This window comes from Lipotes vexillifer, unplaced genomic scaffold (assembly GCF_000442215.2).
Source record: "Lipotes vexillifer unplaced genomic scaffold, Lipotes_vexillifer_v1.1 scaffold1008, whole genome shotgun sequence".
Lineage (NCBI taxonomy): Eukaryota > Metazoa > Chordata > Mammalia > Artiodactyla > Lipotidae > Lipotes > Lipotes vexillifer.
The window spans coordinates 5,216,498-5,229,589 of record NW_006772616.1 but is presented as its reverse complement, the minus strand read 5'-3'; the positions used below and the strand labels follow the sequence as shown (position 1 = coordinate 5,229,589).

The following is a 13,092-nucleotide window of genomic DNA, read 5'->3' as shown; positions in this document are numbered from 1 at the left end:
CAAAAAAAAAAAAAAAAAAAAAAGTAAACAACACTGAGTCTTCTTTCAGATACATATTACTAGATGCTAGCACGGTTTCAGTCTTTCTTTCTAAACTTTCAGTGCCGGAAGTGCCTCCTTCAGATGCCAGTGGAGGAGGTGGGAGCCGGTCTGAGCTGGTGATCACCTGGGATGTAAGTGTCTGCACAGCGCCTGCCCCTCAGCATGACGCCCTTCCCACACTCATGGCATCCTGGGTGGTGCTAGTGGTGGTGGCTGGAACTAGTAGCTAATATTTTTGAGTGTTCACTCTGTGTTAATCATTGTTCCTAGCATTTTGCATATTTTTTTCATTTTATCCTCGCAACATTTTTTAGGTGAAAGCACTAAGGCATAGAGATGTTAAATAATTTGCCCGAGGTCATCTGGCTGGTAAACATAGGGGTGAGAGTCTAGTCCTGGCTGTTTACTCTGGAGCAGCACCTCTGGAGCTGCTCCCCCTGCTGGTGATGCACACGCCACTTCTCCAGCCGGGGCTGCGTCCTAGCCATTCTCTCAGCCCTTGCTTTAAGTCATAATTAGGAAAAATATTAATTAACAAAGTCAGAAGGCACTAGAATTGTCTATATTATTTGAAGATGTGGATGGAAAAATAAGAAGCCGAGAGATTATGGAGTGTCGATAGGAATTTTTGGCATGATGCAAATACAGCTTTGAGTTTAATATATTGTTTTTATTTCCTTTTTTAAAGTTTTACTCTTGCTCTGAATTATCATGTCAATGTGTAGTTTTTTTTCTATAAAATCAACATTATGGATGAGATGATTTTTATTTGATTTAGAGATGCAGTATTTCAACTGAAAGTATATCTTTATAATTCAGAACTCAAATTGGGGCTGCAAGATGCTCAAAAATCTGAATAATTTAGGAAAATTCAAGTTAGTTATCTGATGGCTATGAAAGAGTGGCATATGTTTATTTAAAAGCAGCTGACTGTCCCCCTGACCTTTTTCTCCTTTTTTAATCCAACCACTTAATACAATGTGGATTATTATTTGATGGCTTTTACAAAAGACTCCCCATTAGATCTGCATTTATTTTTGCCTTGCTCGTGTGAAAGCGTGAGTTAATATGCCTTTCCTTTACAGCCAGTCCCTGAAGAACTACAGAATGGTGAAGGTTTTGGATATGTTGTTGCTTTCCGCCCTGTTGGAGTAAGCAACTGGATCCAGACAGTGGTCACATCTCCTGATACCCCAAGATATGTCTTTAGAAATGAAAGCATCCTGCCATTTTCACTGTATGAAGTTAAAGTGGGTGTTTATAATAACAAAGGTGAAGGACCATTTAGCCCAGTGACAACAGTGTTCTCTGCAGAAGAAGGTATGGAAAGGCTGTGATTAGACAGACAGTCTTCAACTTAATGATTTTTTGACTTTACAGTGGTGTGAAGTGAGACACATTTCAGTAGAAATTGCACTTCGAGTTTCTAATTTTAATCTTTTCCTGGGCTAGTGATACGGAGTAAAATGATCTCTCAGGATGCTGGGCAGCAGTAGCTACAGCGCCTAGTCAGCCAGACAACCACAAGGGTAAACAATGGATATACTTAAAATTATTCTGTTCCATGCAACCGTTCTATTTTTCACTTTCAGTACAGTAGTCAATAAATTACAGGAGATACTCAACACTTTATTGTAAAATAGGCCTTGTATTAGATGATTTTGCCCAACTGTAGGCTAATGTAAGTGTTCAGAGCCTGTTTAAGGTAGGCTAGGCTAAGCTTTGCTGTTTGCTATATTAGGTATATTAAATGCATTTTCAACTTATGATATTTTCAAATTAAGATGTGTTTATCGAGATGTAACCCCATCATAAGTCAAGGAAGATGTGTATGTCAGTTCCACACTTAATCAACCAATTGTGCTCCAAAAACCCATTTGGAAGTTCTTTGTGACTTCAGATATATTTCTTGAAAAGGAGAATGATTGAAGTCATAGTTGCTAGTCCAGGTAATAAAGATCAACCATGCCTACATGAAGTGTGAGACTCAATGGATAGTTAGAGGGGGTAATAATTAGTTAAAAATATGCTTATGAGGAATACATTGAGTTCCAGTCTGTGAAGCAGGGGGTAGCACAGCCTTCTACGGCTTTCTTCTTTGGGAGGTAAGATTAAGATACTCTTTTTGAAGTGCCGTAGTCTGAAGTTTTATAGTGGTTCCTAGACCTGAGAAAGGTTTTAGCAGGATGGAGGGGGATGACCAGAAGCCTGACATTGGGGAGATATATGGAATATGGAGGTTCAAGGATGGGTTTCACCAGTTGTAGTCGGTGTAGGTTCATACGCACTCCACTCTGGACTCACTCCTTTTCTCTGCCTTTCTGTCCCAGAAAGTAATAGTAAACATAATAGTAATGTTAGGAGAATCCTATGAAATTGCCATTTTATAGGTCAAAAGCAGCTGAATATTGGCTGTCTCATGCGGTTCTAGCTGGTTAGAATGGCAGGAGCTAGCATGTATTAGATGCTTACTATCAGCCAGACATTACCTAATTTGAATTTTCCAAGGAGGAATGACAAGTAGGTACTATTGTTATTTCCCAGTTACACAGGAGAGGATGGAAGCTTGGTGAAAGAAATTAATGAACTTGCCAAAATCCATACAGACCTATTGAGCTAGTATTTTAATCCCAGGCCTTTGCTCTTGAATAGTTTGAGCTCACGAAATACGATTTCACAGTATCTCCTCTATCCTCCAAGCCTTACAGTAAATTGAGAAAGTGGGTCCACAGTTGTCATTCCTAAAAACAGTAAGGAGGCTCAATTTCTCGTCATGGTGTCACCTCCCATTTTTGTTCTCTCTTTTCCCACTGAATTCTGAGAGAAAAAGGGAACAGGATTTTTAAATTTTTTGCAAAACCAAGAGCTTTTATATTCATAGCCAGACCCCATCTCCAAGAGTTGCTGAGAAGGATTATCATTACAAGAGCAGGTCAGGAGTCTGAGGGGTGATGGCAATTAAATTAACCAGGGAGTTTGGGTAGACAGGGTTGGGGGCGGGCGGAAGCTGGGAAGGAGGGATGGCCAAAGCCTTTTAGTAACTTCTTGCCTCCTGCACTTTCCTTCTCCTGTTTCCATTCTCGCCACCACTGATGATTTGGTTAAAGGTCTTTCTGTTCCAAATGTCAGAAACTGATTTGACTTGTCTTTTAAAAAAGCCGGGATTGGGGCTTCCCTGGTGGCGCAGTGGTTGAGAGTCCGCCTGCCGATGCAGGGGACACGGGTTCGTGCCCCGGTCCGGGAAGATCCCACGTGCCGCGGAGCGGCTGGGCCCATGAGCCGTGGACGCTGAGCCTGCGCGTCCGGAGCCTGTGCTCCGCGGCGGGAGAGGCCACAACAGTGAGAGGCCCGCGTACCGCAAAAAAAAAAAAAAAAATCAGGGATTTATTGGAAATATACTCACACCTTTCATTGATTCAAAGAGAGAGGTAAATAGCAAACCTCATGCGTCCGGAACCTGTGCTCCGCGACGGGAGAGGCCACAACAGTGAGAGGCCCGCGTACCGCAAAAAAAAAAAAAAAAATCAGGGATTTATTGGAAATATACTCACACCTTTCATTGATTCAAAGAGAGAGGTAAATAGCAAACCTCATGAAGAGCCTTAATCAGAGAAGCTCTGGGCCCTCAGAAACCTAGGGCTTCTCTAGGGCACCAGGGCTGGATTGATTGGCCTCAAGTCTTCCTCTTTTCTCCAAAGCACGTTTCAAATTCTCAAGAGAAAAAAATCTAATAGGCCCATCCTTGGACCAGGGGTCTATCTCAGTATGCATCAGCCATGGCCAGGGGGCAGGATCCTTTAACGTAGAAATGGATATTGGGGGAGGACGCATCTGTGCTCAGAGCTCCTAAGAGGAAAGAATCGCTGTGAGATCCATGAAGCCCCAAGAGTTCTCCATTCCACAGGGGATTTCTTCCTGTGTATTAAGCTCTGTGTGTGCTTATCTCCTCCAGAAGAGTACAGGATCTCATTTAACTTTGCCCCTCTTGTGGGCCTGGCTAGACAAGGCGCTCACTAAATGCTTATTGAATAAATGAACTCTGTAGACCTTGACCGTTATTTGGAAAAACAAAAAATAAAATAAAATAAGTAGCACTTGTGGGCATAGGATTTCCCATAGGCACTGTGGGACGGAGAGGAGAGAAATAACGATGGGGAGGAAAGTAGGATGCCAAGAAGGGAGTGCCAGAGAGGGAGCAAGTTGCTCTGGCTGTTCAGCAAGGAAAAGCCTGTGGCTGTGATGCTATCTCTTCCTAGGAAATGGAAAGTGACCAAGACGTGGTTCATGTTTTCAAATATTTTTACGGAATATTTTACATGTTCAAATATGTTAAAATGCTTTTTTTAAAAAAATAAGAACTTCAATATATTTTTCTGTTCCCAAATAGAGCCTACAGTAGCTCCATCTCAAGTTTGTGCAAATAGCTTGTCTTCCTCAGAAATTGAAGTTTCTTGGAACGCTGTTCCTTGGAAGTTGAGCAATGGACACTTACTCGGCTATGAGGTAATGTCTTTTAAAATTAATTAGCTCGTGTAAGTATGTTGCCATGCTACCTTGTCTGCTTTCATTTAAAAGTCTTCTTAACAATGACATCTTAGCTAAAATCTGACTTTTGTTCAATTTTATCACCGTTTTGTTCTGTGTGACTATCAATGGATATTGACTTTAACTCAACCAGTTGAATGAAAGTGACTTTAGTTGAGGTATAAAAGAAAAATAAATTAAAATGAAAGGAAATCATGTATCCTGTGGGCCTAATTCAGAGAAGCTCTGGGCCCTCAGAAACCTAGGGCTTCTCTAGGGCACCAGGGCTGGATTGATTGGCCTCAAGTCTTCCTCTTTTCTCCAAAGCACGTTTCAAATTCTCAAGAGAAAAAAATCTAATAGGCCCATCCTTGGACCAGGGGTCTATCTCAGTATGCATCAGCCATGGCCAGGGGGCAGGATCCTTTAACGTAGAAATGGATATTGGGGGAGGACGCATCTGTGCTCAGAGCTCCTAAGAGGAAAGAATCGCTGTGAGATCCATGAAGCCCCAAGAGTTCTCCATTCCACAGGGGATTTCTTCCTGTGTATTAAGCTCTGTGTGTGCTTATCTCCTCCAGAAGAGTACAGGATCTCATTTAACTTTGCCCCTCTTGTGGGCCTGGCTAGACAAGGCGCTCACTAAATGCTTATTGAATAAATGAACTCTGTAGACCTTGACCGTTATTTGGAAAAACAAAAAATAAAATAAAATAAGTAGCACTTGTGGGCATAGGATTTCCCATAGGCACTGTGGGACGGAGAGGAGAGAAATAACGATGGGGAGGAAAGTAGGATGCCAAGAAGGGAGTGCCAGAGAGGGAGCAAGTTGCTCTGGCTGTTCAGCAAGGAAAAGCCTGTGGCTGTGATGCTATCTCTTCCTAGGAAATGGAAAGTGACCAAGACGTGGTTCATGTTTTCAAATATTTTTACGGAATATTTTACATGTTCAAATATGTTAAAATGCTTTTTTTAAAAAAATAAGAACTTCAATATATTTTTCTGTTCCCAAATAGAGCCTACAGTAGCTCCATCTCAAGTTTGTGCAAATAGCTTGTCTTCCTCAGAAATTGAAGTTTCTTGGAACGCTGTTCCTTGGAAGTTGAGCAATGGACACTTACTCGGCTATGAGGTAATGTCTTTTAAAATTAATTAGCTCGTGTAAGTATGTTGCCATGCTACCTTGTCTGCTTTCATTTAAAAGTCTTCTTAACAATGACATCTTAGCTAAAATCTGACTTTTGTTCAATTTTATCACCGTTTTGTTCTGTGTGACTATCAATGGATATTGACTTTAACTCAACCAGTTGAATGAAAGTGACTTTAGTTGAGGTATAAAAGAAAAATAAATTAAAATGAAAGGAAATCATGTATCCTGTGGGCCTAATCTGTAGCTAGTTTGGCTAAAAAATAAGAGTGAGATCGAAACATAGTATTTAAGTTCACTGGGTATATCTGCTAATAGCTCTTCCAGTGCTTTGTCTTATTTTCTTGGTGGCCTTGCTACTTCTAGGCTCTAGAGAAGTCAGCCTTGTAGAATGTAATTCTTGCCTTCAAATCATTGCCTTTGGTGAAATAAGATGAAAGGTCTGAAACGGCATAACACAAGACCAAATGTAATGAAGTTCAGAATAGACCACACAGAAAGTGGTTGAGGGATGAGTGACCTTGAAAGGTTTCATAAGGGTAGTAAGGTTTAACAGGACTTCAAAGAAAAAAATAAGTAAACGTAGAGAAAGTGGAAACATTCCAGACTGAGCATGGCACACTGAAAGAGTGGAAGGAGTAGAGGTCCACCTGCAGCAGGTGGTTCCTGTAGGGCAGGTGATGGTAGAAGGGTACAGCGGGGCCAGGTCACAGACGGCTCTGAATGTTAAGAAGAACCTTTGTGGACTGGGCTCCATGTTTAGGATGGAGCAGTTAGAGAAAAGTTGGAGCAGTTGAGCTGAGAGCTGACAAGATAAAAAGCGAAGTCTTAAGAAGGTTTCTGTGACGATGACACTGGTAGCCACAGCTGTGATTTCACCCCGACCCACAGCCATCTTCTTAGCCAGCTTCCCTCCTGCTTTTAATTCCAGATTCAGTGGCAGATTTACATGCACGTGTTTGCAGTACAGGACCGTGTACCCTGCCACTTACCAACATAACCTCAGTGACTGCACGAGGGTGGCCACTTGCTCAAAGGCAGCTGACCCATGGACAGTTAAGCTGAGCTAGTCATTCTTTTTTTTTTTTTTTTTTGCGGTACGCGGGCCTCTCACTACTGTGGCCTCTCCCATTGCGAAGCACAGGCTCCTGACGCGCAGGCTCAGCGGCCATGGCTCAAGGGCCCAGGCGCTCCGTGGCATGTGGGATCTTCCCGGACCAGGACACGAACCCGTGTCCCCTGCGTCGGCAGGCGGACTCTTAACCACTGCGCCACCAGGGAAGCCCTAGTCAGATTCTTGTTTGAAGTATTGAAGCAAGCAGCATAGAGATTGTGTTTAGTGAGTATAATGCAGTGATATGTCAAATTTAGGACCCAGTTCAGACTTCCCAAGTGAAGGCCATGGGCAGATAGGATAAAGCTGATTTACAGAGATGAGATGGAACAGACATACTTTCATGCAGCCCTAAAGGATGGAGACGACAAGGACCCATGGAGCTTAAAGAGCAAAATAGAAGAGCTCTTTGACAATTGTCTAGTTCTTGAGTTGGCTCTTCTCTTTCTCATAATGTCACCTTGTCCTCCTTTGCAGCCACCAGCTCCCTTTACATTTGAACTTGAGAGAGTTCCTGGTCCTTGTAACCAAACAAGCAGTGACTTGAATAAATTAAAGATAAAGTAGAGAAAGGATTGGCTAGAGCTGTGGTGCTCAAAGGATGCACCATGGGCCACCTTCACCGCAATTTACCTAAATTTTTGCTGAAGATGAGCCCCCAGAATCCTCCCTGGGCCCACTGAACCCAAACATCTAGGGGTGGGTGTTGTGAATGTGCATTTTTAGTAAATACCCATAGGGAAACATCTTCCTGCACACGTATGTATAGGAAGCCCTGGTCTTGACACAGAGGCCCTGGTCTTCACAGAGAACCTGATCACAGACAGAGCTGTCCAGACTTAAGGAAACCGAAGTGATACTGAAGAAGCAAAACACCACATAAATACAGCAGAGCAACTTGGTCAGCATCTTAAAGGAAGCCAAGAACACTTGGATGGAAAATTCCTTTAATTCCCTGACAGTGAGCAGAAGCAGTGAAAGATAGTGGGCAACCAATAGTAGGTCCCCAGTGATTAGAGAAATGGCATCGACAGGAATGGTAAGTGGGATGGAAGGAACACAATTGTAAAGGAGCATAATCCTGAGGTCAAACCTGTGCCAGATCCCAACTCTGCCCCTCACTGTGCTGGAAAAGTTACATAAATCCTGTGAGCCTCATTTTCCTCACCTGCAGAATGGGAACAATGGGCCTAACCTAATTAGGATTTTGAGAGGCTTGAATGAGATTAGGCACCTGTGCTTCTCACAGTTTCTGGCTCATAATAATAAGTAATGAATAAGTGTGAGCCATGTTCCAGAAGAATTTTTCAGATATTAATTTATAGATTTCTCCCCAGTAACTATTCTCAAGCAGTTCTTCGACTCCAAGCTCTTTTGCCGCATGAGAGTTTGTGACAGCTATCAAGATGGGGTTGCCTGTGAGATCCCTTCCTTCCTCGCTTTGTTTCCAAAGCTCAAGCCTTTAAGGAGATTATTTCATGTATCCTAGAGGGTGAAGAGAGAGAACATGCCACAGAGGAAAAAATACAAGAGAAATTTCAGGTGACCTTGGAGGAAACGAAGATCTGAGGCTTACAAAATCTCGTGGGTCCCACAGCTTTCTACCTGGCAGTGCCCAAGTTGGTGGCCTGACCACAGAAGGGAACAGCTGTGCTTCTCACACTCAGCAAGCATGGCAGAACTGCTGGGCCTAAAGGGATCAGACCAATATAACAGTAAAAGTTATCTTGGTCAGGCTTTGGGAAGGGAACCCCAGGAGTGACTGAAGTCGAATTTTCCATTAGCTGAGAAGGATATGAAATTCAGTGTTAAATGAAATTTACTTAAAGAAAATAAATGAGCACATTTTGCATCCCTCCAACAGCAGACTGACGTACACATCCCCCATTCATAACTTTGTCCTTTACAAACTGTATGATAGGATCATAATTTCTGACTTGGTTGTAGCTTGTGCAGTAGTTAAGAGAAATAAGCAAGAGACTATATATAAATGGGTTTTGTGGGCTTCCCAGCACCGCAGGAATGTTACCATTCACTGGCGATTGTTTTGACAGCTTGGTGGCAGGTAGATGCTGATTTTAGGATATATCCGTTTAAGCTGATCGTGAGTCATCCAGATATGCATACTCCCTAAGAAAGTAGAATTATACCACTGTGGCTCAGGTCAGGAGAGAGAGGTTGACTGAACAAGAGAGAAGACCAAAGAATCCAAGTAGTGCCACTGTAGTATCTCATGAAGTCCACACCATTTTGGAATTAGACAAACCTGCCTTCACATCCACTGGGACAGAATATAAGCTCCACCAGCGACAGGGGATTCTGACTGTTTGTTCACTGATGTATTCCAAGTGCCAAGAGTTGTATCTGGCACACAGGAGGCAGGCAAAAAGTTCATGTTGATTGAATAAATGCAATTTTGGCTCCATTATCTTCCTGCTATCTGGCTTTGAGCACATTACGAATGCTCTCCAAGGCCCAGTTAAAACAGTAAATAACTCTCAGCATCACTAGAGAAACTTTAAGTGAGATAAAGCAGCCATTGTGAAAATGGCCCAGAGAGACTTTGGGAGCTTCTCCTTTTCTGTTTTGAATATTGGGCATTGGGATAAGATTTCACTGAAAGGGGAAATTTGAAAACCAGTGAAGTAATACAGAAACACTTAGCACAATCTGAGTATGGGACTCAGTGCTGTTGTTTGTGTTGCTACTGGTGTTGCTGTTAGGTGGGGGGCAGAAAGATGCAGAGCGATGAGCATATGGGACTTTGCTCGAAATTAATGGCGACATCTTGCCTATCTGTGTAAAGAGTACCAAATTTAACATCCAAATGGAGCCTGAATACAGTATTGAAAGGAAACAGCTAGTGAAAGTTTGTTCCCCAAGTGCTTGGTATGTATGAAAAGAAAGAAACAAGCTCAGGAAAAGGTATACTAATTGGGGCAACTTAAGAAATAATTTATATAATTATGCCAAGATAAAAATATGTATTTTCATAGTCTCAGTAATGATTTAAACAGTAACCTGGAAGAATAAATGACTTAGCAGAGTATTTAACTATCAGGCATATGGCTAACTTTCTGGGTTGCAGTTTCCCCATTGTGGCTTTACAGTTGTTAATAGCACCTGCTTCCCTCTCGTCTCATCATGTGCCACGTGGTGTGCTTAGCACACCTCATCATTAGTATCTAGACTCATTTTCTTTCTGATTTGACCAAGTAGTCGTCGAGGAGCTCATTTCCCTGGGCTCCAATTTATTTCATCTTCTAAGCCACATCACTCAGGCTCAGATCTTTTCTTGTGCCCTTTGCATAGGAACAAGAGATACGTACAGACAAGATAAAGAGGATGCAGATGATTTAAGTTCATGGGTAGTGGGTGCCTGAGGAGCAAAAGCTCCAAAGTTCTAGCTTGGTATATACAGTCCATTTCTTTAAAGTCATTTTGTGTCTTGAGAAGATAAAACTTGGGAGAATGACCTTGATAAGTGATGGAAACAAAAATCTATACTTGTGAAATAATATAGGTAAGCATATTTGTGGGACTGTTGCAGGAGGGGGACCCCTTCCAGGGCCCGAGAGTGGGCTCTTGTCTAACACTCAGAAGTGAAGTGTCCGGAGAGACACACGTGCTGACAAAGCGGAAGACTTTATTGGGAAGCGGCTCCCGGGTGGAGAGCAGCAGGGTAAGGGAAGCCAGGAGAACTGCTCTGCCCACGTGGCTCAGTCTCGGGTTTTATGGGAATGGGGTTAGTTTTGGGGTTATTTCTGGACAGTCACTTTGACCCAGGGTCCTTCCTGGTGGCACGTGCATCGCTCGGCCAAGATGGATTCCAGCGAGAAGGATTCTGGGAAGTTGGCAGGACATCTGGGCTGGCGTCTCCTCTTTCCTTGTGACCTTTCCCGAATTCTTCCGGTTGGTGGTAGCTTGTTAGTTTCTCATTCTTTACCAGGACCTCCTGTTGAAGATAACTCATGCAAGCGGTCACTGTGGTGCCTGGCCAGGGCGGGCCATTTCGGTCAGTGTTTCCCCGGGAGGCGGGGCGCGGGGGAGTTGTAGATTTTTTTTAAATGTTTGGCAGCGAAATAGAACTTGGATAGGGAGGAAGGAGAACATAGTAGATTTATTGTTTTTAATGTGTAGCAGGGGAACATAACGAAAAATGTGTACAGAAGGCCAAGCTAAAACTTCACTGATACCTCTATCCTACCTCCTGTTCTAAACAGCTGTACAGAATGTGTTTAGCTCCTAACATTTTAATTAGAATGGAAAAAAACGTCAAATATTTGAATACTTTTTTGAGAATACGAAAATTCTACTGGAAGAAACAAAGACATATGGAGAGACTCTAATTCCTTACTATCAGGCAGAGAATTAACTTCACTCTAGAACGAGTCACATGTACGTAGGAAAATTGGATAGAGACAGGTCCATTTAAATAAACAGGAAGGCAGCAAAAATGAATTGAGTAAATAAAATGCAGACTTTCTGGAGGTAGTGGAAGGATTTGTTACGCTGGAGAGAGCAGTAAGTATGTGTGTGAGTGAGAGCCACCCAAACAAAGCTGGGTTTGTTATTAGGCAAATATAGTCCCTACCAGACTGTGGCTCAGCATTGAGGGATCCAGGGGAGTAAATATCCCAGCCTCTCTCTCCTCGCACCGGCCCGTCTCCTGGCTTCTCTGTTTCTGAATTCAGGTTCGCTGCTCTCCTCTCAAAAGCCAGTACCCAGGAGACAAGTGCTGGTAGGAACGGAAAAGCGGCTTTACTCAGGAGGCCAGCAAACTGGGAAGATGGCGAACTTGTGTCCAAAAACCAACTCTGAAGATTCTGCTTGACCATGAAAGTTTTTAAAGGGAGAATCATTTGGGGAGGACTTCAAGGTCTTCATTTATCTTCCACTGTGTGCACACTTTCTTCTGATGGGTTGGTGGTGAGGTAAACAGGGCTGTGCTCCAGGAAACTTGTGCTCAGGCTGAAGTTACCATCCTCCACCTGGGCGGGGGGCCTTAGTTCCTGCAGAAGAACTCAAAGGTATTGTTACGTATATTCCTTGAGGTGGAAGCAGGACCCTGCGCCTCCACTCCCACCCCGTGCACTATTATTTCTTGCCCACTTCTCCTTTGTTTCTGTATTCCCTCCCTTCCCTGATAAGCAGTTATTTGAATCTGCCCTTTGGAACTCAGGGTAGGTCACGGAGGCTAAATGAAGCCTATTTCCTGCAAACAAGAAACAGGGTATACAGAAAGGATTTGTACTGGGAGGGCCGTACAGGGTCCTGCTCCATTTCCTCTCCATCCAGTGAAAAGCCAGAGGGTCAGCAAGCTTGGTATGTAATTCACATAGGTCAGCCCTCCAGGGACTGAGAGCTAAGTAAAGAGTAGGAGATAGATCCGGATGTGTCTTCTAAAACCTGTCCAATGCATTAGCCTGCCTCATACTTATTGAAATGTGTTTCGTCTAGCAGCTAAGATGAGATATTTGTCTTCCTGAAAATCTGTAAGTATACACAGAATTATTTCAGTCCATTCTGACTAAATACCTGTACTTCAATGGCTAAAAAAAGGTGCCATTTTTCAATATATTATTTTTATAAACTGCGTTTCATTTTAAGGTTAAGTGAAATCTCTGATACTGTGATATGAAGGACTCCTCACAGCAGGGACATTCGTTTTTGGACTAACCAAATTACTTGCAGAAATAGAGATAGCATTTTAAGTCCTGACATTCCTCAAGTTTATTTCTGTTTACTTACCGAGATAAAAATATATTAGCTTGTGTAAGGGTATTACGGTTCTGAAGAAAAAATTATTATCAAGAAATTGGAGTCCCAGTGTTTCATAGGCACATAGAGTATTAGGACTTGAGTAACTAGCTTGGTGAATTAAGGGGAAAAAAAAATCTTCCTCTCTGCTCTATGCACAAAACAGTTCTGACACCAAAAATGTGGGGTTTTTTCTCTACACCAACCAGTTCTCTGACACCAGCTGGGTGTCCTAAAATTCAATTCAATTTTGACCCTCTGTACCTAGAGTTAGCTTCAGATCCTACAAGTTGAGGGTTCAGTCCCACAAGACTGCCCTGCACCCCCGCCACACACACACGAACATCAGATGCCAGTCACAAGTCCAGCCCTCCAGTGATCAACTGAGGGGTTCCCACAACCCCCTCCTTCGGTTTGATAACTTGCTAGAATGGCTCACAAAACTCAGGAACGCACTTTACTTACCATTATCCATTTATTGTAAAGGATACAACTATCAACAGCT

General features: G+C 42.8%; 1 protein-coding gene across 1 annotated transcript in view; it reads left to right on the top strand.

The window, feature by feature from the left end:
• CNTN3 (contactin 3) overlaps positions 1-13,092 on the top strand; it is a 247,909-nt gene that overhangs the window by 213,153 nt on the left and 21,664 nt on the right. Inside the window, exons 16-18 of the mRNA XM_007447671.1 lie at positions 103-173; positions 1,128-1,362; positions 4,430-4,545. Of these exons, the coding sequence (XP_007447733.1) occupies positions 103-173; positions 1,128-1,362; positions 4,430-4,545 (422 nt within the window). The remainder of the gene's footprint in view (positions 1-102; positions 174-1,127; positions 1,363-4,429; positions 4,546-13,092) is intronic.